Here is a 27,161-nt window from a genome sequence, read left to right as displayed (position 1 = left end):
GCCGACTTTCGATTCGTAACCGAAATTACCGAATGCACGGTACAGCGCAGCAACTCGAATCGTTCCAAGACGTTTCTCAAGAAATTTGTGCCCTAAAGTTTTAAATCATTGTTAGGACTGACATCACATTTATCAATATTTATATCTTTATGCCTGGTTTGGTCCGTCACATGCATGCCACGCGTGCGTGTTATAATGTATTGCCATTTGTATGCGTAATTTTCTTTTAAATTTCTGTTGAGCAGGAAAGCCGTCTAGCAATTAACATAAACAGGAAATACAGCATGCATCTCTAAATTGCAAGGAACAATGAGAACATAATCTTTATTGAATGATGCAGCGGCCGAAATTCGATATTATGACTTATAGACTATCACTGCCTTTTTAACCGCTAGGGGGAGATTAAAATAATATTGAAACTTTAAAGTTACAAATCTTTCCATTTTGAGATCAGGTCCAGCGTCAGTAGCGTGTTTATACAAACTGTCAATGACTGTTGTGTTGAAGGGTTATTTAAAACCGCTTTCGACAACTCGCAAGATTGTACATCGATGTGATATTAAGTGAGAAATACTGACATAATATGTCATCGATAATTTCGATGACTAAACACAGTATTTACAGTACAATATAATGCAGGAGGGTGCGTTTCTGCCGGTGTGAAATAGCCTGGAGCCCAATATTTGTCTTTTACGTTTTGTATTTTAATCAGCCTTTTGAAATTGATCGCCGCCAAACTAGACCGATTCAAAAATTTCGGTGGTATAGGAGGAGTTTTATGTTTTGGGCACTGCCATTGGTGACAAAAGTCGTTGATTCAGTTCTGAATATTCACCGGGATACTGTAACATTTTGGCATATTTTGCCCCCACGGATTTCTGCAAAAAAAAATGTGTTCGTAGACGCTCATATTTACTTTGAAATTCTCCAAATTCATGTCGCTTTGACAAAGTGCGTTCGTCTGCATGCATGGGCGTGAATCATGCACTCAAAGCTTGTTTATTCGCGATAGGATTAGTCGTATCCGATTTTAATACGCGGTAAGTGGCCCGGACAAAAGACGCCTACCAACATCATACTTCAAAGTTTCTAGCAGCGCATGAGCAAAGATGTGGCATCATTATCTACACGTTTGATTTGTTAAGAATGACAACCGTGTAACAATTGTACGGTGTAAAGCATTCATTAGCCCCAGTTCATAAAAAAGCCACGTTTTTGTTGATTATAAGAGTTACCGTGAGTGCCGATCAGATCGGGTTTTTTACTCAGTATAACTCATTTATTGCCAGATAAGAAAAGTAAAACAATAAGAAGGAAAGGAATAAAATTCTAATTGCTGATCAGAGGGCGGAGAGGCGAAAAATGCGCTTTAAAAAACGTACGTACTGAACACCGAAGAGTGAGAAATTTAGTTCATATCATAGTAAAGTATAAGCGAAAATTGCTTGTTTTATCAAAGGTTTAAATCTAAAAGACCAATTTTATATTTCCTTGTTTTGACAAAACTTTACCACTTGACCAGGAAGAAAGCTTAGATATATATGATTCGATACTGAGCTGTGAAACTTTTTTTAAGTATGTTATTTTATTTGAGCTTTCTTTCATTGTGAAATCATTTCTTGGACTGTCTCCAAACGTTAAAGATTAATAATTATTATTCTTAAAGCTGGGTATAAGTCTTCTTCATTGTTTTCAATAACGGCCAGTAACGGAATTTCAAATTTGCTTCAATTTTAATATCGTAGCCAAGTTAACGTTCATGCAGGTCAGTATAGGTGGCGATTTTCCAGTTCACGCCAAGTGTGACCTAAATACTTCAAATAATGAAAAGAGCTTACATCCTGTACTAGGTTTTTTTAATTCTACAACAACTTCGCATGGGTGCGAATCCAATGAAACCGAATCGTACCATATTTATACCGCTGAATATTTGTTTTGATTTGTTTTGTTTTTCATCTGTTGCGTACGATTCTTTTGTTGATTTTTATCGGCAGCTTGTAAAATGTAATATAATCGCCGGCAACAGTTACTGGGAGGAGTATATAAAGAAGAAAGAGAAGATAAAGAGCTGAAACGTTGAATGTATGGCCGGAAATCAAAAGTATCCAACATATTTCCTGTTCCTACTAAGGTCTGGTTTTATAGTTTATAGTACATCCAAGGTGACCGATTGTGCCAATAATGATCGAAACGTTGTTGTATTATGCGAAGTTATATAATAGGAGCTAGCAAACTAAAATCACATTTTAATGACTCCAGATCTAAAATAAAATGCATGCATAAAAGTACGTTAGAAAGATCTAGTTTAGAACTTATATATCTCTATCAAATTAATTACTTCAGTTAGCTAAACTTATTTTATCAGGCACGAAAACTCGCCTGGTCGTAAAAAACTTCATATTTGCAATATTTTGCACTACCAATTGCATGAAGATCCTATACTAGGTCCTATGCTGTTCCATGCGTACCTTAAAGTCCATGGAAGTCCCCAGCTGTACTACTTTCATCATATGCTTTGTTATTAACCGCAACTACATCTTTGCCCTCTTGCCCTTCACTGCACCGCACACCGTTCCTGCCATCTTTGCCATTCCACTCATCGTTCTTCTCTTTCACCGTGATTTCTTTTTCAGACGTGTTAATCGGATCTTTAAACGTGTACCTTCGTCCTGTTTCTTCTGCACCTGGTTTCACCTTCACTTCCCCTAACGGATATTCGTAGCCGAAATCATGGGTCCGACGCCGACCGCCAGCTGACGATGAAGACATCTCACGACGAGTTTGCCAGTTCGCGAGCTTCCGACGCAGCTCATTCCGTACCTATAAAGATATAGAGAAGAAATATATTTTCAAAGGCTTTTAACGATAGACAAAAATTGACAGCGAGTGGTTTGAGGTAATATTTAACAGTAGCTTTCCATCGGCGGAATTGAATTACCATATATAATCATAATTCAAAAGTCAGTCGCAAACAGACACGTATATGTATACTTTACAGTTTATATTTGTTTAGAACCATAACAAAGTAATTGGCTATTATGGTATTTATAGTTTCTCGTATTTTGTTGGAAATATTGCAGTTAAAGCGTTTATTCATGATCATGGCTGGACATGCAGCACCTTTAAAGACTGCATGGGTGGCCCCATTCACATATCAAATAATTCTGTTAAACTGTCTGATGAACATCCGTAAGTTTATGTTAAACAAACTGACCTCTCTATTGACAATGCAGTAGAGCAAAAATATTAGAGCTCCCTGAAACAGAAATAAAGTTGTCAATTAGTTACGGCAAATGTTAAGTAGCGAACTGCAAACTTTCAGAACACTGCAATGGAATGAGGTTGAGGAAAAAATATCATTAATTTGTCGGTAACGCGGGCAGGTATTTGGTATTTGGCGAGAACCGAGTTCACTAATCTTTTTATCATTGCGTTAAAAAAAGGTTTGCGTTATTTCTAAGACAACAAGGAAGTAGGAACATAGCACATATTATACAACAAACTTTTCTAAAACGTTTATTTTGCAAAGCCGGAAAAATACATGAACGCTACAATTCATCCTCATTTATTGCTTTTTCTATTAAAACTATTGAAATTAATACGTTGACGGCAGCCCCTTGTCTCTTTTTTGTGTTTGCGGTATATTTTCCTTTTAGTAAATCAGACAACTCAGCTTCACTCGACTGAACATGCTCAGAGTATTATCTGCAGCTGGGCAACGCTTTCGCCTCGTTCAATTGCCACGGACATGCAGACTTCGATTTGAAACACTTAATGTTCTTTAGCAACTATATTCGAGACGGAGATATGCTTACCTGTATGGAGTTAGTGATAGCGAATACATACTGAAATACAACCGAAGATTCGTTGAACGCCAAGATACCAAAAACCCAGGTTATTCCTAAGACAGGAATGACAACAGCGAAAGTTTTCGTCGCCGACCTGTAAACAGAATAATTTTAAAAACTAGATGACATTAGGTACATGCTCGCTTTCCCAACCCACATATATCTCTCATATTGAATAGCAGAAAGCAGTCTGAAATTTTTCAGGAGTCTTTTTCAATGCGCTCATGCTGACCAAATTAAAATTCTTGTTATCGCATGCATGCGGAATTCCATAAGACAATTATATCCCTGGTAAAAATTGCCCAGAGATTTTTACTTCATTTCCTCAACCAATAAAATGTAATTCTGATTTCACATAAAACGCTTGATTTTTTTACCATGATCTTTTTTCAGGTGTACCTCAGATACACATCGTAGAAGTTTAGACATATTCATCCTCTTTCTAATAAAAATATTTTTTATTGATGCATTCAAAAATCAAACTCTTACTTCAAACCCCGAAATTCTTTGTCGTTAACAAATGTTTTCCAAGTTGTTTTCATTGCAACCCCAAGAATAAAGCAATTGATCTAGAAAGAACGATTTGACAAAAAACGGATGAGAAACAAAGAAATAAGAAACGTGGAAAGAGACAATAGGTGAAAGAACAGACACGTTTCTCTTACCAAAATAATCAGCAATCCCGGACCAACAAACGCCCAAATTGCTCCGGACTCCACTGATAACCAACAACTAAAATATCATTAATAAAAAACCTTTGCGTTATCTCCGAGCTGAAGAGTACAAATCAAAAGGGAATCAACGGAGCTGGCAACTTCAAAAATACGTTCTTGTCTGCGTCAAAGGATGTAGAAAATACTCACTGATATTTGGAGACAATGCGGTCTCTTAAAACAGCCCATGTTACAACAACGATAATGATTGGACTACCTAAAGACAGTAAAGAATTGAATTGAAAAGTCGTAGTAGTAACGGTCCGCCTGTATCCATAGGACCGATTGCAGCTTGATTTGTCTGCACCCAATTGTTATTCGTATGGTTTATATGTTTATTTAACATGGTTATATCTATCAAAGTATAGTATGTATGCGAGAAAAAGGATATTCTCAGTATACACCACTTAATTTGGGAGGTACATGCATGCACTCCGCCTTGAATAAAAACTTTATTGATGACCCAAATTTTTTTGTCAGTTTATATGTAGTGTAAATCAAGCCTGTTTTCATTAACTTTCTGCTGACATTCCTTTGGAATAAAGTAAGAAAATTAATGAAATTGTGTCAAGAATACAGTGTTATACTCACCCCACCCTACAAAATAGGCCATTCTTCGCATTAGGACAGGGTTGCCACGAAAGACTTTCATGACGTCGATCATCAAGTAAATGTAACCACCTTCCACCAACATCCAAAAAAACACAGCAAGGTAGAAGAAGAAAGCAAGTGTAGACAGGGCCAAACAAGGATTCTGAAAATACAAAAGTAATGCAATGTAACGAGAAATGGATCTCTATACACATTTAATAAACAAATTACTTCATGGTTGGCTTATTTGTACGATTTGTATTATGCATAAAAATCGTATGCACTCGCCAACCATGAAGTAACCTCTATGTATGTTATATATACCCCACTCGGTTTAACAGCCACGGTGACTAAGAATATAACATCAGCAATGCCAAGCGCCGCAACCAAGTTCGTGTGAATTGTTGATCTGTCTGATTTTATATTTCTACAAATATTAAAAACGTCTTGCATGTAGTTGATAAAAAGTTCCTGTTATAATGATAAATATAATAATTAGGAGTTTGTGCCGATTAGTGCACTAATGCAACTAGAATTTTATATCTTAATTACACTTACGATAAACTGACATAAATTATGAAAGTAAAGAGGCATCCCAAAATGGATAAACCTAAACCAATGTAGGTTATGATAACCAGACGAAAAGTATCTTCATCTGAGATCTGGAAAAAATATTACAAAGGGTATCAGTAAGAGTTAAATTTTTACCCCTGTCTTGCATCAATTGTGTTGTAAAATTACAGAAAGGAAACTAAGGGGAGGGGTAAGAAAAATTTCAATAATATATCATCCAGCATTTCACCCATGGAAAAGCTACATAAAAGTTAATAAAATATTCGAAATCGACCAGTTTTCGGCCTGTTGAAATACTAAACTTAATTAATCCACTGGCGAAAAGCAGCTCCATATTGATCAAAGGGTCAGTAAACAATGCTCAAGGCTCCAAAATTTTTAAGTTCCATTTTCCCAATTTATATCAGTATTTAAAAGTGAACAATAATGTGTTCAAGGAAGGGAACAAGGATCGTGCTGAAACAAATAGTATGTGTATGGAGTTTCTAACCTTTTCATCGGAGATTCTAAACAAGACAGCGAAGTTTGTGAAATGAGAGCATTTGCACTGGATATGGCTTTTATTTTCAAACTTAACGGAACACTCCCTCGTCGACCATCTACCATAATCACCGGAAAGTCTGAAATTTGAACAATGCAAATCAATTGTATTGCCTTCGATTGGCGCCAAAAATGGGAAAAGGTACGTCATGCGAAATTGCTGTTGTACTCACGAGTTGTTTTCTAACAAGAATGAGCATTTTGGTTCAATCGTTTGACCAATCTGTGCAGAAAAATTTTATAATACGTGAAATATACAACACAAATACATGACATAAATTATAGCTGAAAAAGAAAAGATGATGCCCGCTAAAGTTACATCCCTGCGGCTGCAGTATAAGTTATTCTGTCCGAAGAACAGCAAAATATAGGACATTACTTACATTACTTTTCTCAAAAGTCATCTCGACAGGATCTATGAGAACATCATTTGGAGAAGGTGACACAGCTGCATTTATAACCTTTGTGCCAATCATAAAATCTCCTGTATTGTTTCTCATCGCACGATATGCTTTGAAGATTATACCAACAAAATATGATTTACCTGCAAACGAAAAGTTATTATTAAACTTAAAATTATCAACTTACTTACGCTGACTAAAAGTTGACAATACTACATTTCAAGTTAGACTTAATTCAAGCAAATAGAAGAGCTTACCAGGGATATTTTAAAGCTACCCAAATATTGACCATTCCCCTATTAGACTAAATTTAAACTATACGGTTATTATAACCAGCACAGTTGGAAAGAGCATCGCACTTTTTCGAACATTAGCAATGCGTTTTTTCTATCGTAATATTTGCATTGTCTGCGATATTCTCAGCAGTTGATTTGCAAACAAACTTTCCAATTTAATAATTTGCGGACGAATTGTACCCATGAATTTTTCCAGTTCCTCATTTAGTTTAAGTAGCTACCTGATTCGGGAACAAATACAGAATTTGGAATGTCTATCTTCTCGTCTGAAATATTACTTCCACCAGAAGGAAAAGAAAATGCAGGAGTTGTCGTTGCGTTAATAACTGCTACACCGAAAACTGTAATAATTGAAAAAATTGAAAAAATTTCCTTCAAATATAAATTAAAACAGCAACAAAATGGAAAATAGCATTGATTAGTCAAGGTAAGATTGTCCATTAAAGTGAGGTCTTACAACTTCGTCAATCTATTCAGTATTGCAGCAATTATATTAGACATTTTAAATATGTGTCTTTATAATGTGTTTTATGCAACGTTCCCAAAACATTCCTGAAAGACAACATCTGAATCCAAATGTGTATAAATGGTTTAAAAGAAATGGAGTTAGCTGTGACAGTTTTTCATAATTTCCAAGCATATATCCGCCTAAAAACCGCCATCTTGAATTCTTATGGAGAGTGCCATGCACAAATGCATTTTATTCTCTCAATCTAGAGTGCATGTATGTCAAAATTTTGTGGTTCCAATAAAACCTGAATGCTTTTTGAAATTTGAAAATATGTTAAAACAAAAATCCATGCATTTATGTTAACTATCCTACCCAGATCTTTAGTGACTTTCTGGTAGGTGACGGAGGTTTTATTTCCAAGATCAAGCTGTCGAGAAATTGTACTCCCAAGATCTTGCAACGTTTTGACTGCTTGCATTCCAGGATCCTAAAAGGATGATAATGAATTGAAGCTTCCACACAATACTGAAACCGTTTTAACTACTTACTTTCTTTGGATCATCTGTTAGACCCGTTAGATTAGTGTTGATCAAATTAGCTGCAGCGTCCAACGCTCTCTGGAAATAGAGTAAGCGAATATATTTAGGTCATGAAAATGTAATTTATATAGGCATATAGTGAACAACTAGGATGGAATATGAACTTATCCGTTAAAAACTGTTAGAGAATTATCTTGTTTCTATGCTCTCTTCTATTCCAGAAAAATCCGAACACAAAGAATTCGTATGTATACACAAGCTAGATTGATGGAAAAGATTTAGGCAGCCTTGTTGATAGCCTATATCTATGTATAAAGCATTTTCATAAAAAATATGTCTAGTCTAATTTTTCCTATTCAGTCTTATCGCTGAGGGGTATGTGGTGAAATAACTTTTTCGATTTCTTCGTACTTAGGGCCATTTATACCCATTTATGGATGCAACCTTGCATGGCGAGTGTATATCTAAATTCTGTAGAAATGCATTTAGTACATGTAGTTGATACACATTTTTAGTTTTATACCTCAATGGTCTTTTCGTCGCTGATATTCACTGTTGACGTATTTAAGCGCTCTAGAAATTCAACATCTGTAAGAGAAAACCCATATATCACAGGCTGCCATCCAGTTTTCATCCCATTCATCCAGTTCATTAAATAAAAATGGGTGTGCTGCACACGCTATCAAACTTTGAAGAAACTTTGTGCACGATTTTGCAAACGCACTCGAGATCTTTAAAGCCCGTATTTTCTATCGTTTTTGTAGGACGAACAGGTTTCTTTAATTTGCAGCATTTATAATTTTACGCATGCTTGGATGTAACGTGGAAACTGATGTGTGACTAAAGTAGTTACACATTCCCATACGCAATACAAAAATATACAAAATTAGCATGGCTATATTTTCCACATTTTAGAAAATTTTGCAGTCATAGCTAATATAATCTTAGTATGGTCTTCCTAGATATAGGATAATATATAGTCTATAGCGTATAAGGCCCATACCTTAAAAGGGTATCCTATAGGGCGTTTTCCTTTATACGGAAAAAACGGCCAGACATGTCCTGTTGTATTTCGGTACAGACAGATTACTGCATGGTATTTTAAGCCCCGTCTACATTAGACTCGATTTATCGGCACGGCACGGCTAAAATGAGTACCCGTGCCCATTTCATTCGTGCCCGGCCTTTGTTTTGGTAGCCTGAACACTATTAAAATTGAACACGGGTACCTATTTTAGCCGTGCCGTGCCGATAAATTGAGTGTAGTGTAAACGGGGCTTTAGAGTGTTTCAAGTGTTCAGGTATATCGTTATTTACATCTGGGAGACACAGTTTCACCGCTATATTTTTAACGAAATACTCTATTTCGATTTAAAATATGACCGGTCTGCCGGAAAGCGCACCTAGCTATATATATAGTCGCCATCAGCGAATGAAACTGCAAAATCATATTACCATAAGCTTATTTACGCCAGTTGATTGAAAAATATGTTAGACGGAAAAAGGTTAAACTAAAACGTTTTAGGCATTTTTTTATTCTTCTACGCACATTGAGAGTGCTCTTATAGTGCAGGCCATCACGCCCAAATTTTGGGGATTGAACGCCTGGCACCCCAAAATTTACCATGCAAAATATTTTAGTGTCTTATTTGTTGAGGGAAGTTTTGGATATGAAGTTTGAATTAATTTTGGTCTAAACTGTCAACACACATGCAGATGAGGCCTAATCGAATTTAGGTAAGATTGATACGGTGTTCTTATAAGACTAAAGTGAACGTCAAGTCCGCACGTAAACAAATGCTTTGTTCATATTTTGAGCTTCAATACTTTTGAGCTTCAGAAATTCGAAATATGAGAGATTTGAGCAATTGTCGGATCAGAGGACCTCGCATTGTTATGATCAGAACTGATTCACTGAACGGACTTGCATGAACCCACTTTAAGCTTTGAAGTATTTAAATTTGAAATACGAAATAAGAGTTACCTTCTTCCAGTTTTTTCTCCTTTTTTTCATCAGGAGACAATGTGGTTGTAGAAACCACGGTAGATGTACTTGGCGTAGCTTGTATAAAGGAACTTGAGGCGGTTTCTTGAATCGAGCTGTTTTTCATTGACGATGGCGAGATGCCAAGACTAACTGTAACTAAGTTTGAATCCTGGGTTACCGAAATAATTGGACTCGCTTCAATAGGACGTGAAGTCTTTAGTAGCGGTGTGGAAGTTGCTGACGTGATTACTATTCCAGTGTTTGACGGGATTAATCTTTGCGACAATATTGATTTTGGCGAGGTGAATCTATAAATTTAAAAATTTATTGGAGCGAAATTGAAAATCTTGCACAAAAAAGTGTAGATTTTGCATGCATATGCAGCAACCCCTCGCCATTTGAAACGGAGCAAATAATATACTGAGCTAACAAGACCTAAGTCTATCTATAGACATGTTCAAAATGACAGGAATAAAAAGAATTATGACTATATTTGTGTACTCTAATTTCAGGAAATATCAACAAATAATTATAATCATAAGAGTGAAGTGATCACATACACCCGTTTTTCCGCTGCTATATGATTTTAAACAGACAATTTATATGGCACTCTCAGTTACACTCGCAGCTTAATTAAGGTTAAAACTACAAGCTTCAAAACATGAAAACTGTATAGCTAGCTATACACAAAATACTCAAGGACGAAACGTCGGATGTTTTTTTGACTATATATTTGCAGTAATTGTAGTCGAATCTAAAAGCTTTAAAGTTATATTTGTTCCATCAAAACTCCAAAAACATTATTTCAACTCTTTTTTGAAGTTGAAGCGATGGTGTTATAGTCTTGCATATAGTCGTTATGTCTTTGCAATATAACGATATGATAATTAAGTTCGTAGCCTATATAAACAAATACGTTAAGCTGCATGCTTAGAATTATGACCGTGTCTTTTCCCTTTCAATTTTAATTAAAACTTACAAAACATTCTATAAAGTAGTTTGGAAAAGATGAAGTTAAATTGCTAACGCTATCTTTGAGATCATGACGAACTTTTGTCTTCGTTATGACATAGAATTTGGATATAACGTTGAATTTGGCGTTATGTTCTGTCAAATTACCCATGCAGGTGTAATATGTTTCTACCAGGAATTAGTACCCTTCCATGGTGCTCGCTTCACTTTCTCGCGCCTCCCTTGTTGCCATGTAATGCTTGACAAGGTAAATTATATACATCTATACATTCGTAGTAATTTGCATAATTATAGCAATTATTAGCTTTTTTAACAGTTGTAAACTACATTACGGTAATTTTTAAATCCCATCATTGATAAATTTAGGTCGCTTGCATGTTGATAGCTGCATGCAATGGTTAGTTCCAAGACAACATCTGCCAAAAGATTTGCTGTAACAGTTGATATACTAAGGTTATTATTCACCCAGCCTAGTTTTTCTATAACTTATAATCTATACTTTCTATACTTATAACTCTATACTATTAATATTTGTATATCTTATATATACTAATACACCATAGCATTAACCAAACTATACCTTTCTGTCATGAGTATAATTTATGCATGAAATTTGTAATAACAATATTTTTAGTACCCGCTATTAGCCCCATAACATTGGCCAAACAGGTGTTGCTTTTTTGGTGCACTCCCGTGGCAGCATAATGTAAATTTAATTTTCAAACAGGCGGGGCACTCCCTCCAGACCCCCTCCGCTTTGAGACTGTTGCCAAAGCTTTTACCAACCTTACTGGATTCAACACTTTTGACAAATCTTTATGTGCAACCACGCTTGAAGACCTGATAAACAGCTGATCCACAGAATCATACGCTGCACTTATCACAGAATCTGTACTTGTGATGCGCGGTTGAGTTGAGTTAGGTTTAGACTTAGCTGCGGGTACACTCGACCCCGTGTTATTTTTAGCTGGCAAGGTTATTCCGGGATATGTTTTTAGAGGACTCTCAAAAACAAGATAAAAATTGCAACGATTTCGAAACTTTCGAGAACCGGTACCAGTCTGTTTGCTCATGAAAATAGTTATATTCATGGGAAGAGGCAATTTTTTCTGGCAACCGAAGAACTTTAAGCTGGATTGATCACACGCACACAATGTTCCATTCAAATATACTTCGAAAACTGCTTCCCCTCTGCAGTTTAAGAAAAAACCAAGAAACAATTCTCTTTTCCTTTCCTTTTTGATAAATTTATTGACTGTATAGAATTCTTCCTCATCGTTGCATTTATCTTTTTTGCCTGTTTGTGAGAGAAAGAAGATAAATGTTAGCAAAGTTGACAACCGTCCTGGAAAACAATCCTGGTAATTTTGAATTTTTCACTAGCCGTTCGTACGTGTTCTTAAAAATGCAGTGAACCAGAAAAATTTTTTTTCAGGTGAGACATACGTCGCGCTTTGCTGACATTAGAAATAAGTTTTAAAATGCCACATCATTTATTCTGTTTTAATGCATTCAACGTATGGGAAGTACGACGTTTGAAGGGTTTACCTAAACCCTATTTTTTAATAAGATTAGCTACAAGATGGATTGACCAGGTATCGGTTGTACGAAGGCTAAATAGCGCTATACCCATGCACTGGATAGTGATTTTTTCAATCCTTGTGAACATGCATGCCTAAAAAGCAATGAAGAACTAAAGATTTGGAGCTAACGGTTATGAAAAAATATCGACCTCACATTACAAATACAAAGGTTTATTTAAAGCACAGTTATTAGAATATATATAGTTTGGAGACTAGATGGAAGTACAATACAACTCATTATCTATGTTATTGTCTAGGGGCCGGTTTGTATCAAGCCCGTTTTGCTTAAACGGTGGTTAAGTTTAAAATAGAAAGCAAGTCTATCGTTTTATTCAAGAAGCAAACTAAATGTTTTTAACCTTAACACAAAGATACTTTTTACAAGTACATATTCAGTGCACAATAATCAAGTTGATTCATTTAAGAGAGATATAAGCGTGTTATTTAAATTTGACTTATCCACCGTTTAAGCTAAATGGGCTTGATATAACCGGCCCCTGGTTTTTGTAAAAAATGGTTCCTTATCCGTCACATACGTCTATTGTATTTTTGCCCAACTAACCAATAGCAATGGCTTGGCTTAGCTCCTCAACCATGACTTAAACAACATGTTAATTCACACCTTAATTACTATTGGTTTATTTAATCAAAATACAATAGACACGTGACGAATAAGGAACTATTTTTTGCATAAATGTTCCCCGACATAGTTTTATTGAATTTTTATGTAGTCTCGATCTAAACCATATATATTCTATTAACTGTGTTTATATAAAGCCATACCTAACAACGATAAGTTATACTAGAGTGATTGAAAAAAATCAATATCCGCCGCGCGATTTGGACGATAAAGCTTACCCTCATTTGGGGACGTTGACTGGTTGGAATAATTTTGACGCCAAGTTGGTGAGCTTGTCATAAATATGGACGTTTTTACAGCTTGCGTTTTTTTTTCCAGAGAAGGTGTAACAGTAACTGAACTCGGGAGCATAGAAAGGTTGACAGACAATCGCCGGGTAAGTGAACCCGAAGTCCGAATAAGAGAAATGTTAAGTGCTGCATTTTCAGTATCAGAGAGAATTGAACTTCGATAACTTGCGTCCAACGAGACATTTCTGAAATCAGAACAACAATATTAGGCATTCATTGGGTGAAAAAATACGACAAAGTTCAAATAAATAAAAAAAGAATGACGTTTGTAAATGATTTTTCATTTTGAGTTTTAGTCTCTGATGCGTCAATGCAAGGTTATGTCGATTTCGCTAAAATGAATTCAAGGCCTGCCCATTTTCATAGAACAACGCACAGTGTACTTAGCATAAACCAATATGACCAAGGTCCAGGGAGAAGCGTGGCAGCGTCTTCAATCAACTTAGCATCAAATGTGTAAAACAGCTGCCTAAAATAGACAAAAACACGTCTCGACGTCTCGACCTGAGGGCCTTCGTCAGGAGAGTTACTATGAACTAACGAAGGTCCTCCCGACGAAGGCCCTCAGGTCCGGCGAAATGTCGAGAAGTGTTTTTGTCTATTTTAGGCAGTTGTTTTACACATCTGACCAACTTAGAAAAAAATTTGCGATTCCAGCCAGCCGAAAAAAATTTAAAATTTCCATTTGCTTCATCATACACGATTCCAAAATACCCTAGTCCCTAAACTTTTAAAACTATGATTTAATCAATTGTGCAGTAACGGATCGAGGGTTGTCGCGGAACCATGTATGTAGGGTGAAGATGAATAAATTGTTACATACAGCTCCAACTTGAAATCACATTAGTTTTCAAAATCATATTCTGATTTAGATCAGTTTTTATCGAATGCTTTTGTGCTAAATTAAGCTGTGATTTAAATACTGAGCCTTAGGCGATGTTGCTTCAAGATTAACTTGAATTGTAGAGAACACCAGAATATCAAGACATTGATTACCATGCATACGCAGTCAAAGATGGCTGCCTGTTATAATGGAATTATATAAAGCACGAGACAAAATTTGGGATTAAAGCAACTTCTATCTTAGATATTGCAGTTGCCGAGTTCAATTTAACCCTTCCTTAAACAAGTTTAAAAAGAATGTGGTTGTCTTTAAGTAGACACTTATCTAAAATCTAAAATGCTTTTTAGTATATCAGTCATCTTCCTTCCATATCGTATACCATCTTCTTATAAACAAATACGTTCATTTACCCACCTTGCTTTAATAGAAATCGTCGTATTTGTCAGTAACGAACCAATCAGAGACGTATTAGAAATGGTGGAAATTGATTTTGTGATGCTTGAAACTTCCATATGAAAGGCGGAGTAATTAACAGGTGTTGCAGTAAAAGAAGTTAACTCATCGCAATAGGGTCTTGAAGTATTTTCTCCATTGATTTTGAAATATTCTCTCGGCGACCAGATGTTGTCTTTGTAAACAAAGCGAAAAAGGCAATCTGTTCTCTGATTGGGATTGTTTTTAACAGATATGTGGACGGTGAAATTCAAAGGTAATTTTTCCTTGCAGTGAACAAACGTTATGTTAGCCTCCCCGCAGGCACATACTGAAGTTGTATTTCTGTAGCGTACTTCAAAGGCTGTTTTTGTCGAACAGAACACAAAAAACCCGATAAGGTTTCTTTTGTTTGAGTTGTTTATAGTTTTTTTGCTGCCATATTCACCCGTTCCTATAAAATTGAGAGTTATTTGTTTACATATAATACTGACGTATGTACACCTATTTTCGACTGAAATAGTTAGGTGCGTAAGATTATGTAGTTTTGTGCACGATCGTGTTCGTATTCGTGATATATATTCGCGGTGAAGTCTTAAGAGTCTCTTCAAATGAACAGTTGAACACATTACCAGTTGGCGTCTTGCAAAAATAACGAATGTGAAGAAATTAAAAAGCGGAAACGTTTTGCTGCTTCGTTGAACAAGAGGTGGGTGCAGCCCCAGGGCGACGATTTTACTTTGTTTTCAGCGAGTCTACTGGTCGCTATACTATTTGTCCCATAATCAATTAACATGCTCTAACTGATAAAAATGCTGAGTGGTTGCTGACAGTGGCGTAGCCAGCCTGACGATTTTGTCCCGCTATGTAAATTTCGATTTATTATAATTATTCATGTCTTTAGAAATCTATTGTTTTCACAGTCAGTGAACACTAAAATATTAGCATAGCGGGACAAATCGACAGGCTGGCTACGCTACTGGTTGCTGATACAAAGTAATATAAGATCTTTGCTGCAAACAGTGTAAGATTTCAACCTCTGCAGGTATAGTTGCTTATAATTAATTTTTTAGCTTCTTGCACCTTGTAAATCAATCTACATTTAGTTTACCCTAATTGTCAATAGTATATAGAGTGCAGAAAAACTAGATGAGATCTCCATTTTTATTTTTCAGGACGAAGATGCTATGAAATAAATGTTATGTCTTGAAAATACATGTCATGCAAATTGCTGGAACATTGAACTGAGATACTGAAATACAGCACGTTGTTATAAATGTGCATTGTTATTCTTAATTACCATGTTAACTGATTTTATTTTGTTGTCTGGTGTTTTTATAACAATTGTCATATTTATAAAAGAAATAAATATAAACATGCATGCATTGACTGAGCAATGTGTCTTCAATTTGAAGCCACTTTTATAATTTTCTGTTTCTGGTATCAACCTCGGAAAGGGCTATAATCATTAGACGAATCAGGAATAATGCAGCTTATGAGGGGTGAATATTATTCATTATTATATACAACTTGTCAAATTTTTATGTCCGCAGCGTTTCATTGTTCGAGAGCGAAACACGCGAGAGTGACGAAATTTTGATGTCGCCCGCGCGGCCTCCCGCAGAGGGAGACTGATGTGTTATTTCCCATGGGAAATAAAAACTTTAATGGCGTCTGAAATTATGCCTTTTATGAATAGATCTTTCGTTGTTTACCTTGTAGTTTGTATTTTCTTTGACAAGTGGTATAGTTTTAATAAGGATTGCATGTGCAAATATGTTCAATATGAAGGCGATTACTTAAGGAAGAAACTTATCCTACCTCGTGTTGAGTGATTTGTTGATGAATTGGTGAACGTAACCGACGTTGACAACAACGCGGAAGACTGAAATGTTGCTAAATTAGGCGTTGCTGTTACGTTTTCAGTATTAAAGAAGATCGAACCCTGCATGGCGGACCTAAAATAGACATAATAATTTCTACACATCACCTCATGTTGCATTATGATAATTTTTTTTAAAATCGAGTTTTGAAATTGTATGTTTAGTTTATACAGAACGCTGCACTTCAGGTAGACTTGTGCGGGTTTTTATGTATGCTATTGCCTCCACGCTAATGTGACATGCTCTCTGTCCACCTAAGTGTTAATTGGCTGCACGCATGATCCAATTTTCAACACTTGACAAGGAGAACGCGCACTCAGTTTCATTTTGATTTTTGATCTATTCTCATGCAGAGATATAATATCCACGATTTTCGGTGAAGTCAACACTTTGTTACATCGTAAAGTACCGCGTACCTACCTCAATCGACTTGAATTGGTCTTAGAAATCTGAGGCACGGATGTCGTAGCTGTAGGAGGTGTGAGAAAAATATTATTATTTACTTATTTATTAACTAAACTAAGTGTGTCTTCCATCTGCACCCACTTTTATAATTTTCTGTTGCTGGTATCAACCTCCGAGAGGGCTATAATCATTACTCATTAGACTAATCAGGAATAATGGAGACTATGAAGGGATGAATATTATTCTATTCATTATTATATAAACTTGTCAAAGTTTGGTGTTCGTAGCGTTTCATTGTTCGAGAGCGAATCACGCGAGAGTGACGAAATTTTGATGTCTCCCGCGCGGCCTCCTGCAGAGGGAGACTGACGCGTTATTTCCCATGGGAAATAACAACTTTAATGACGTCTGAAATTATGTCTTTTATGAATAGATATTTCGTTGTTTACCTTGTAGTTTAGTTTTCTTTGACAAGTGGTATAGTTTTAATCAGGATTGCATGTGCTAATATGTTCAATATGAAGGCGATTACTTAAAGAGGAAACTTATCGTACCTCGTGTTGAGCAATTTGTTGATGAGTTGATGAACGTAACCGACGTTGACAACAACGCGGAAGACTGAAATGTTGGTAAATTAGGCGTTGCTGTTACGTTTTCAGTATTAAGGGAGATCGAACCTTGCATGGCGAACCTAGAACAGACATAATAATTTCTACACATCACCTCATGTTGCATTATGATTATTTTTTTTTAAATCGAGTTTTGAAATTGTATGTTTAGTTTAAAGAACGCTACACTTCAGGTAGACTTGTGTGGGTTTTATGTATGCTATTGCCTCCACGCTAATGTGGCATGTTCTCTTTCCACCTAAGTGTTAATTGACTGCGCGCATGATCCAACACTTGCCAAGGAGGATGCGCACTCAGTTTCATTTTGATTTTGGATCTATTCTCATGCAGAGATATAATATCCACGATGTGCGGTAAAGTCAACGCTTTGTTACATCATAAAGTACCGTACTCACCTCGGTCGACTTGAATTGGTCTTCTCAGAAATCTCAGAATTTAACTTCAGTGTTTTTGTTCTATCTGTAGAAGGTGTGAGAAAAAAAGATAATTATTATTTACTTAATTGTTATTTACTAAAATTTATTTATTTACTCATACAACCGCTGGTGCACTGCGCGGGATTGTCGAAAACAATTTGGCGTCAGTGAAAAGGTTTACAAAACTCTTTTTTATTGCCAGGACAAAAAAAGGGAGAATTTTGGGCAAATTACAAAATAATTACTCCACAACATGATGTATATTATAAAAACCTGGACATAAGAATAGCGTGCACCAAAAAATGTTTAAATACGTTTTCATAAACAGTTTAATAGCTATCGGCTAGACGTTTAATCACGGTTTAATGACCGGACAGTTTTTTTTCGATTGTTTAATTCTATTCTATAAAACTCAAAATTTAGTAATCCTAGCTTTATTTTGAACCGAGTAACTGAATAAATTCACAATATCAGCTATATATATATATAACATAGAACATCTTAACAAAGTCAAAACTTGGGAACATCTTAACAAAGTCAAAACTTGGGCTGAGAAATGGTTCGATGAAGGCGAGATAAGTCAAGAGATCGCTGTATGGGCCACCAACCTTGAACCCAAACCTGATGTTTTTGATTTATGGACTCAGGGAGAGGCAAGGCTTTTTGAATTTACGGAATATATAAATTCTCTATATCCTACCATTAAATTTGAGTTAGTTTATTCTAAGGAATTTCTTAATGTTTTGGATCTTACGCTACACCTCCAAAATGGGTATATTGTCACTGACATTTATTCCAAACCTACCGATAGTCATAGATATTTACCTTTTAACAGCTCGCACCCATATCATTGCAAAAAAGCTATACCTTATGGGGTTGCGTTGAGGGTGAAACGTAATTGTTCCACTAAGGAATTCACAGAGAAGGCATGCTCGCAATGTAAAACTTATCTTAAACAGCAAAAATATGATCCTAAGCTGGTTGACGAGCAATTTGATAAAGCCATGAAGAGAGATAGATTGGAAGTTCTTAAGCCGACCAAATGTAAAATTAAGAAGAAAACGTTCCCTTTGGTGCTGGAATATAACCCCAGGTTGCCCAACGTTGGCAATATTATTCGGACTCATTCACATCTTATTTACTTGTCTGATAAAGTAAAAGATCTATTTCCTGAGGGCTCAATTCTTCCAGCATTTAAGAGAACGAAGAATTTGAAGGATATGCTAGCTCCATCTAGACTTAAAGGTGGTTCTAATGCTGCTGAGGCCTTGCATAATAACGTGGGTTGCTATAAATGTAACAGGAGGTGTGATCTATGTGCTAATTTTCTTGCAGAAGGAAATAGATTTCGCAGCTTTGCCGCAGGGCGATTTTATAGAATTAAGCAAGCCCTGAGTTGTACCTCTACTATCTATCTATCTATCTATCTATATAGTTGTTATCTATCTAGCTTCTTGCAAGAAATGCCAACTTCAGTACGTAGGTTCCACTTCAACGGAATTTAAAGTTAGATTTCGGAATCACAAGTCAGCCATGAAAACCGGCAAAAACACGTGCGAGGTTGCCATACATTTTAACAATGCACCTCATAACGTAAGTGATTTCGAATTTATTATTATTGAACAAGTTAGGAACAGTAATGAGGATACGCTTTTAATTAGGGAGGCTTATTGGGCCGCTCAGCTTTGCACTTTGATACCTAATGGACTTAATAAAAGGTGTGAATACCGCTCTAAACGGCGGATTAGATATAATAAGTAATTATGCATGTTTGTTATTATTTAAATTTATTAGGATTCCTATCTATAAATAGTGGCCTCTCTTGTAGATATAGTTGTCACTCCTATAATTTTACTGAAGAAGGATGAAGTCCGAAACGTCTTAAATAAATAAATGGAGCAGTGAGAAGTTGTCTGCTTTTTATTATACCTATATTCCTATCTTCTAATAAGTTAAGAAGCGGAAATTGTATCCTGATGGTGGATCCTTCTACTGGGGGCTGCATCGTTTTGTTTGGTGCCTATATACTTTTCCTATATATATATATATATATATATTATTATATTATATATTATATTATTATATATATATATTATATATATATAATATATATATATATATATATATATATATATATATATATATATATATATATATATATATATGTCATTAAGGTTGTCCATGTCAATATATATATACAAATATATAAATATCAATCACGCGGGTTATGGGTTATTTCGTTCATTTTTCTCTCTATACAGTATTATACAGTATATGATGTAGAATATAATGTTAAAAAGCCCCGAAACAGTTTTATTTTTGGTGACAGATCCGCTTTAATTTAACTTTCTTCACTGCCGCTATCTTGTTTTCGACAATCAAGCGCATGCGCAGTCTTATTGCACCTGTGTTCTGAAAGTCCGCGCCCTATAATATCCTGCTGTTTTCATTTCCTCATAGTTTACCTAATAATATGCACAGACGCACGCCTACTCGTCTGTCTTGTGCTAGGCCGTTTCCATTCACGCAACACATTTTCAACCCTTGAAGGCGTAATCATGAATGTGACGAGTGCCGTTAATTTCCTTTTTAACCCAATAGTAGAAAACATGATTTTATGCTCCAAAAATCCGGTTAGGGTCACTATTTTCCGAAACAATCGGTAAATTCCCATAGGATAATTCCTCGACCTTATCTGTATATTTCAACAATTTACATTAATTTTAAAAGTGGTCTATAACGTGCATACCTTCAAATCAATCACTCAGACCTATGCTGTAATAACTTATTAGGGTCATTTATAGGAGTAAAAATAACTCGCTGCATAAATAAAGAATAACAGCATGAATTTATCGGGCATTAAAACCGCCGTGGGTATATAATACTAATTATAATTACAACTTCCTTATGATAATATACCGCTACCATCAAGTAACTTATGATCCTTAATATAGTTTATATTTTGCGAGGTCCTAATACTGCTCTATAAATATATCGTCTTTTATAGGCATCTACAATAGCCGGTCCTATAGACTATAGAGCATCAGTCGACTCACGTGCATAATCCATTGCAAATTAAGTACTTCTTCAGTCATGCACAAATATAATAATAATAAATAAAATGTTCAATAATTGAACTTCATTTTGCAATAATCCAGTGATCAGATATTTAGTTGCCGATCAGGCTTGAAACAACGTTTATTACATACCTTGATTGCCTGCCCTAGTGAAATCGACAGAAATTTGGAGTGAAGCAATGATTAGGAATATAGTGGCAATGTCACGTCCATTCAAACACATCTTTGAACAACTGAGAAACTTGTTGTAACGTTAAAGGCTCCTTGACATTTTCAGTCTTTGATGTGTATCGCACCGGTCGATGAATTCGCTCAGACTGATCTATCCAATACGAATGTGAACGACATTATATACAACTTCTTGCCCTTTCGAAACGGAAATTTCGTCTTTATCCCGAATACCAAGGCATTATTTAAAATGCAAATTACAATTGTATTCGGATTACGACTGTAAAACAGTACCGGTGCCGGTGGGTGTTACTTTCGAATTTTAACGCTATAAATAAATTAGTTCAACTTGACCGCTCATAAACTCAAAAGAAAACATCCCTTGTTTATCTTTTTGTTAAATGTTCTGGTTTAAAATTAGTTTATTATGAAATGACGAAACATAAGTTTCTTTTACCATAGTATATAGAATGCCTTCTTCCGCGTCTTTTATAAAATTAATTTGTTTGAATAGTGAATAATAAATTATCGAGCCCTTGCTCCGCTTTTATTTAGGCTTGATAATTCTGCACTAACATTGTGCCCAACTTCATAATCATTGCATAGGGCATGAAGCATTCATCACTGAACTATTGAAGCTGCCCGTTACACTGTGCGATTTTCCTTGCAACTTTGAGGGATGTCAATTTGTATAAAAAGTGTTCGAGATGCTAAGAAAACGTTTGCAGATCGCAAGAAATTTTCGTATTTAACAACTTTAGATGCCTCGGGAATGCCTGTAAAATTGCATTGCGGGTTGCAAGAAACGTTGTGGCATAGTTTATAGTGCATGTAAAACCGCCTTAAATGAATAATTGAGAAATGCTTCATGCAATGCAATAATCAGTAAGTACATTTCTTAAAGAATATGACAAAGGGAAAGACACTTTAAAAGTAAAATAATGTAACATCTACAATATCATCTGCATGCTTCACAGACATTGTTAAATTTTTTTCACAATAGATAATTTTACAATCCAATCTCATTAGAGAACGGTGTCCGTGTTCATCCACAGTTATGATTACGTACCTTCAGCGAGAGACTCAGCGCTAGTAAAATTGACAGAAAACTGAAGTGAAATGATTATTAAGGACACGGCAAAAACATCGCATTTATACAGATGCATCTTTGAATAAGGATTAGAAAACTTCACTGTGAAGGTTCCTCAATACTCTTTATCTACTTGCTTTGAACTTCAATTAAGTGATATTGAATTTCCATTTCGCAACAAAATATTCCCAATCCAATTCAATTGGTGATGAACACCTAGCACTGCATGCTTACTTTCGCTTTAACTTTTCGCATCAATTATGCCGACCAATGTGAATGCAAAAACGATCACCATCTGTGAGAGTCAATGGTCGCGCAGCGCTTCTATATTCATTTGCAATATAATGCAGTAAAAAAATATAGTGGTTGCTTTTCTGCGACTTCCGATTGGGTAACTGCCAACTTCCAATATTCACCACCTGCGTGTAACTAGGTGGCTGAATTTATTTTTAACGGATACCTGTGCTTTATCACGTGGACGATAAAAGGCATTTCACTGATAATCAACGAAATCAATTAATATAAAAGGCGTCCTTTGGTATAACCTAGACGGTGCCTAGACGGTTGGAAAGATTAACGAGAAACGATCCTGGATATGTTAAAATGAAGTTACGTTGTTTAGAGTTTTGTGTATTTGCAGAAGTTTGAGTCAATGAACTTGCTAACCTGTGATTGTATATATGCAGAAAGTCACTAGCCTGACCACCCTCACCATCAAGAGATAGGCCACGTACACCCGTGATCAATTTTGTATGCGAACATTTACCTTTACATTTACATATAAGGGAGAATTAAAATTTAGAAAACAAAATTTCTGGATAATCTGTCTTTTGCAAATTAAAATAGTCTATTCGCGGCCAATCGCTATGCACAGAACCAATAATAAAGTTTTTAAGGACCTTGTACATCTTTACAGACGTCACGTAGCATGTTTTACTCTTTGCCAGTTTTTTGCGGGTATATAAGGTTCCTGCATGGCAGGTAGGTAGATAGGCAGGTAGGTAGGTATATCTGTAGTACTTTATTTAAAACCAATTTATTACTTCCATGGGAGAGGTTAAATGTTAAAAACAATTAAGATTACAATACTAGACAGTTTACACACATATACAAATTACATAGATGTAGGTATATAGGAAGCGTGTCATTATTCAACCAAATTCAAAAATTGCTTTGGAAACGAAACGACTAATTTTTCTTCGTTAATTTGGGATAGCGCCGCTATATCTACCTTTTAAGATATTCGCGTTTCGGCCTAGGAAGATTACTATAATGTTGTCTTAGGTATTATAACAAAGAGCTGTGTATGTTTTATAACGCCAAACCTTCACTTGCCTTCTTACATATCATCTCGATATGACTATCCCAGTTATGATTTTCATCTAGTTTAATTCCTAAACACATTTGTGTAGCAATTGGTCATATTAGTTTTTAGCTCGCCTGCACTTTAGTGCAAGAGAGCTATTGCTATAGTCTTGGCGTCCGCGTCCCCGTCCCCGTCACCGTCCCCGTCCGCGTCCACACTACATGATAAGTAGAATGTTAAGAAGCCACTTTTATTTTCCAATTATTTTCAACTTATCTACTTAAGGAGTCTATTTGTTGCAAAAGAACCATTTACCAGGGGGGAGTGAAAATTATACAACAAAATATAATGATAAGGTCAATGTTAAAATGCTATATTTTTTCTATACTTTGGCTTTACATCAGAGGAATCATTATCAATATAAGTCATCAATATGCATTGTGACTATTTAGTGCCATTTGATACACATTTATACAATAATAAAGAGAGTTTTGCTCAAAATTATCAAATGATAAGGTGAATGTTACGCTAATTACCATAATGATAAGGTCAATGTTAAGATGCTATATTTTTTAAATATTATGGCTTTGCATCAGAAGATTCATCATAAATATAGCTCATCGATATGTCTTGTGACTATATGGTGACATTTAGTACACATTTACACAAAAATAATGGGAATTTTGTTCAAAATTATCAAATGATAAGGTGAATGTTAAGCTAATTAGCATAATGATAAGGTCAATGTTAAGATGCTATATTTTTTAAATATTATGGCTTTACATCAGAGGAATCATCATAAATATAAGTCATCGATATGCATTGTGACTATTCAGTGCCATTTGGTACACATTTATACAATAATAAAGAGAGCTTTGCTCAAAATTATCAAATGATAAGGCAAATGTTAAGCTTATTAGCATCATGATAAGGTTAATGTTAGAGTTATCCAGAGTTATCACGCTCATTACAATTTTCAGGGCTATTGTGTAGCCCTGTTTTTTTTTTTAGTTCAAAGTTGTAGCTGAATCATATTTAACGAAAGTATTTGTACAACCCTAAGCCAAATGAGAAACTTTCAAATATTTTCACCTGTATGCTACCATTTGTTTGTATTGTACATGTACAATTATAAATTATGAGATTGTGTTGTGACATGCCGTATCAAAATTCAATCGCTTATTAAATATAGAAATCATTCGGGAGTGAATATATATAAAACATAGTCCAACGTTAAAGTTTAAAGAAAATTGTCAGATAATTCGCAATTACAAGCTTTAGCACATAAGTATTAAAAGTAGAAAGCCAATAGGCTCGGAATGCAAAGGCAAATGGCAACGCATGTGACATATATTTGCATATTATTTATGTAGATACACATGCAAATATATTATTAAAGCCAGTTAAATTGTAGACAGGACCCTTTGAACTACCTATAAGATTTATGTACATACTTTTTCGTTGTTTGATGCATAATCCTTTTTTGTGTAGATATAAAAATCCAATCTTGTTTATTTCATAAAGCTAGGCGCACACACGAAGATTTTAGTCTGCCGATTCCTGTCTAGATTGTCTAGATGGATGTTTTCATCAAAATGTGGCGACTGGCGATCTATACACGCGCGAGGCGCGAGCGCCGCGAGAAGGAAAACATGTCTGGGCAAGGGCTGCCTATATGTCTAAACCTGAATGGACCAACTATGAACTACCGTAAAATCGTTGTGTGTGCGCCCGGCTTAAAGCAGGGACTTTTGCCTGGTCCGTTAACTTACCAGTTGATATCGCGTGCGCGGATTGCGAGAAACGGAAGAAATATTGGTCACAAATAAAACTAATGTAATTCCGCGGCCAGTTTTGGCCAGTAATTCTGAGGTCACAACTAATATCTGAAACTTCCAACGCGGATTTTAGCCTTGTAATTTGTAATGAAAAGATCGGTAATTTGTGCTTCATACAGATACCTTTCATACAGAGTTTAGCCTTATTCTAGACAAACAGTGCAGGCGAGCGTTAGGTGATTTCAGCACCTCTCTGGTTTGTATTATAGTCACAACGGGTACCTCGCACATTAAATTATTATTATACGTGCATTAACTATATATGCATGTGATGCATTTGCAACCTATCTTCTTTGAGTCAGTTACATACATTGGTAAGATCCGAATATATCCTAATAACAAGTTCATTTGCATCGTAAAAAGATGAAAAGATTTTGGTATCATCCGCATACATGGCTGCATGGAGATTTCCAACATTCAGGCAAATCATTAATATATAAAAGAAAAAGAGGGGCTCCTGTATATAATCCTTGGGCACTCCGCATGCATGTAATAATTTATAATTAAAAAATTCCTATTTCCCCATTGCGTTGCTGTACTCTGATAGGCAAATATGACTCAAACCACTTTATTTATATGCCAAAAACTCCAAATATCTTATTCCTTTTACTTAGCAAAAGACGATAGTTTATAGTTTATATAGCTAGTTTATATGAGTGCTTAGGATGAAAACCAGATTAGAATTACTTTGTCAATAGAGAGACAATTAATTAACTATATACATGACAGAAACTTAACAAAAACCTGACTTATTGTGTACCTCTACTTGTCGACCAATCTATGGGCAAGTAACGTTAACGCTGATTATCCCACCGCCATGCAAGTCCTTTTTTTCAATTCGATAAAATGCTTAGCCCCGGTTCCTGGTTTAACTTTCACCTTTCTCGCCAACACTCCATTCTTCCCTACCTAATTCAAATTCTTTCTCTTTTGTTTTATCGTCATCTTCAGAAGAATATCCGAGATCTACCTTCAGTGGCGTAGCCAGGGTAGAAAATTTGGGGGGGCGACCAGTGAGTGGGGAAGCCACAAACTATCAGGGGGGCTCCCCCGGGAAAATTTGGGATTTCTAATGCTTGGAAACGCCAATTCCGCATTCTGATACAAGCTTTTAAAAGTAATCGTAAGGTCACAAATCACAAAATCAGTCTGTCATTATTACATTAGATCAACGAACAATACACGTGAAAATCTCTTTAGATTTACTGATTACTCGTTGCTTACCTAACTTGATCCCCCTTCCTCATATTCCACTGGATTTAAACATTTCATGAGAACGGTTTTAAAAACCATTGGGGGGGGCGACCGCCCCCCTTTGCCCCCCTTCGCTACGCCCCTGTCTACCCTCCCCTGGGGTGGTACGTCTTCAATTACTTCCATGGGACGCCGGTAAAGGTCCGCCGTGGCCTGCATCGAAGCTGTAGTGAGATTATAAACGTCGTGTTTTTTTCCGAAAAGATCACATGCGTACGGCGACTGCCTCCCGAGGATGAAGAGAACTCACGACGAGTCTGCCATACCGTTAGCTTTCGTCGAAGCTCTTGCCGCACCTAACACGGTAAAATTTCCATTGCATGAATGATTGATTGATTTCAAAAGTACATAAGTCAGGGTGGTACATTCCTAATAAAAAATTTCGGAGTATATTG

General features: G+C 35.8%; 1 protein-coding gene across 7 annotated transcripts; it reads right to left on the bottom strand.

Moving 5' to 3' along the window:
* Window positions 1-65: 65 nt before the first annotated feature.
* LOC114520843 lies at window positions 66-27,058 on the bottom strand. 7 transcript variants are annotated; one of them, XM_028541184.1, is made up of 26 exons: window positions 21,243-21,540; window positions 18,013-18,076; window positions 17,543-17,679; window positions 17,004-17,052; window positions 16,522-16,658; window positions 14,683-15,154; window positions 13,353-13,609; window positions 11,698-12,208; window positions 9,937-10,247; window positions 8,476-8,540; window positions 7,962-8,030; window positions 7,786-7,900; window positions 7,184-7,303; window positions 6,649-6,809; window positions 6,439-6,488; window positions 6,216-6,345; window positions 5,711-5,814; window positions 5,477-5,579; window positions 5,153-5,315; window positions 4,712-4,778; window positions 4,514-4,580; window positions 4,338-4,417; window positions 3,816-3,942; window positions 3,215-3,256; window positions 2,469-2,820; window positions 66-92 (listed from the first exon to the last, which is right to left on the bottom strand). In XM_028541184.1, exons 1-25 carry the CDS (start codon window positions 21,331-21,333, stop codon window positions 2,470-2,472), a joined length of 3,843 nt encoding a protein of 1,280 aa, XP_028396985.1. In that variant the 5' UTR covers window positions 21,334-21,540; the 3' UTR covers window positions 66-92; window position 2,469. The 7 variants fall into 7 exon arrangements, with proteins under 7 accessions (XP_028396985.1, XP_028396984.1, XP_028396983.1 ...); XM_028541183.1 differs by lacking the exon at window positions 66-92 and adding an exon at window positions 385-878; XM_028541182.1 differs by lacking the exon at window positions 66-92 and adding an exon at window positions 1,707-2,261.
* Window positions 27,059-27,161: the final 103 nt, after the last annotated feature.

Source organism: Dendronephthya gigantea, unplaced genomic scaffold (genome assembly GCF_004324835.1).
Source record: "Dendronephthya gigantea isolate DGI-Jeju-01 unplaced genomic scaffold, DenGig_1.0 000018F, whole genome shotgun sequence".
In the NCBI taxonomy this organism is placed as follows: Eukaryota; Metazoa; Cnidaria; class Anthozoa; order Malacalcyonacea; family Nephtheidae; genus Dendronephthya; species Dendronephthya gigantea.
Note: the sequence above shows the minus strand (reverse complement) of the source record. Positions and strands in the feature narration are given on the sequence as shown.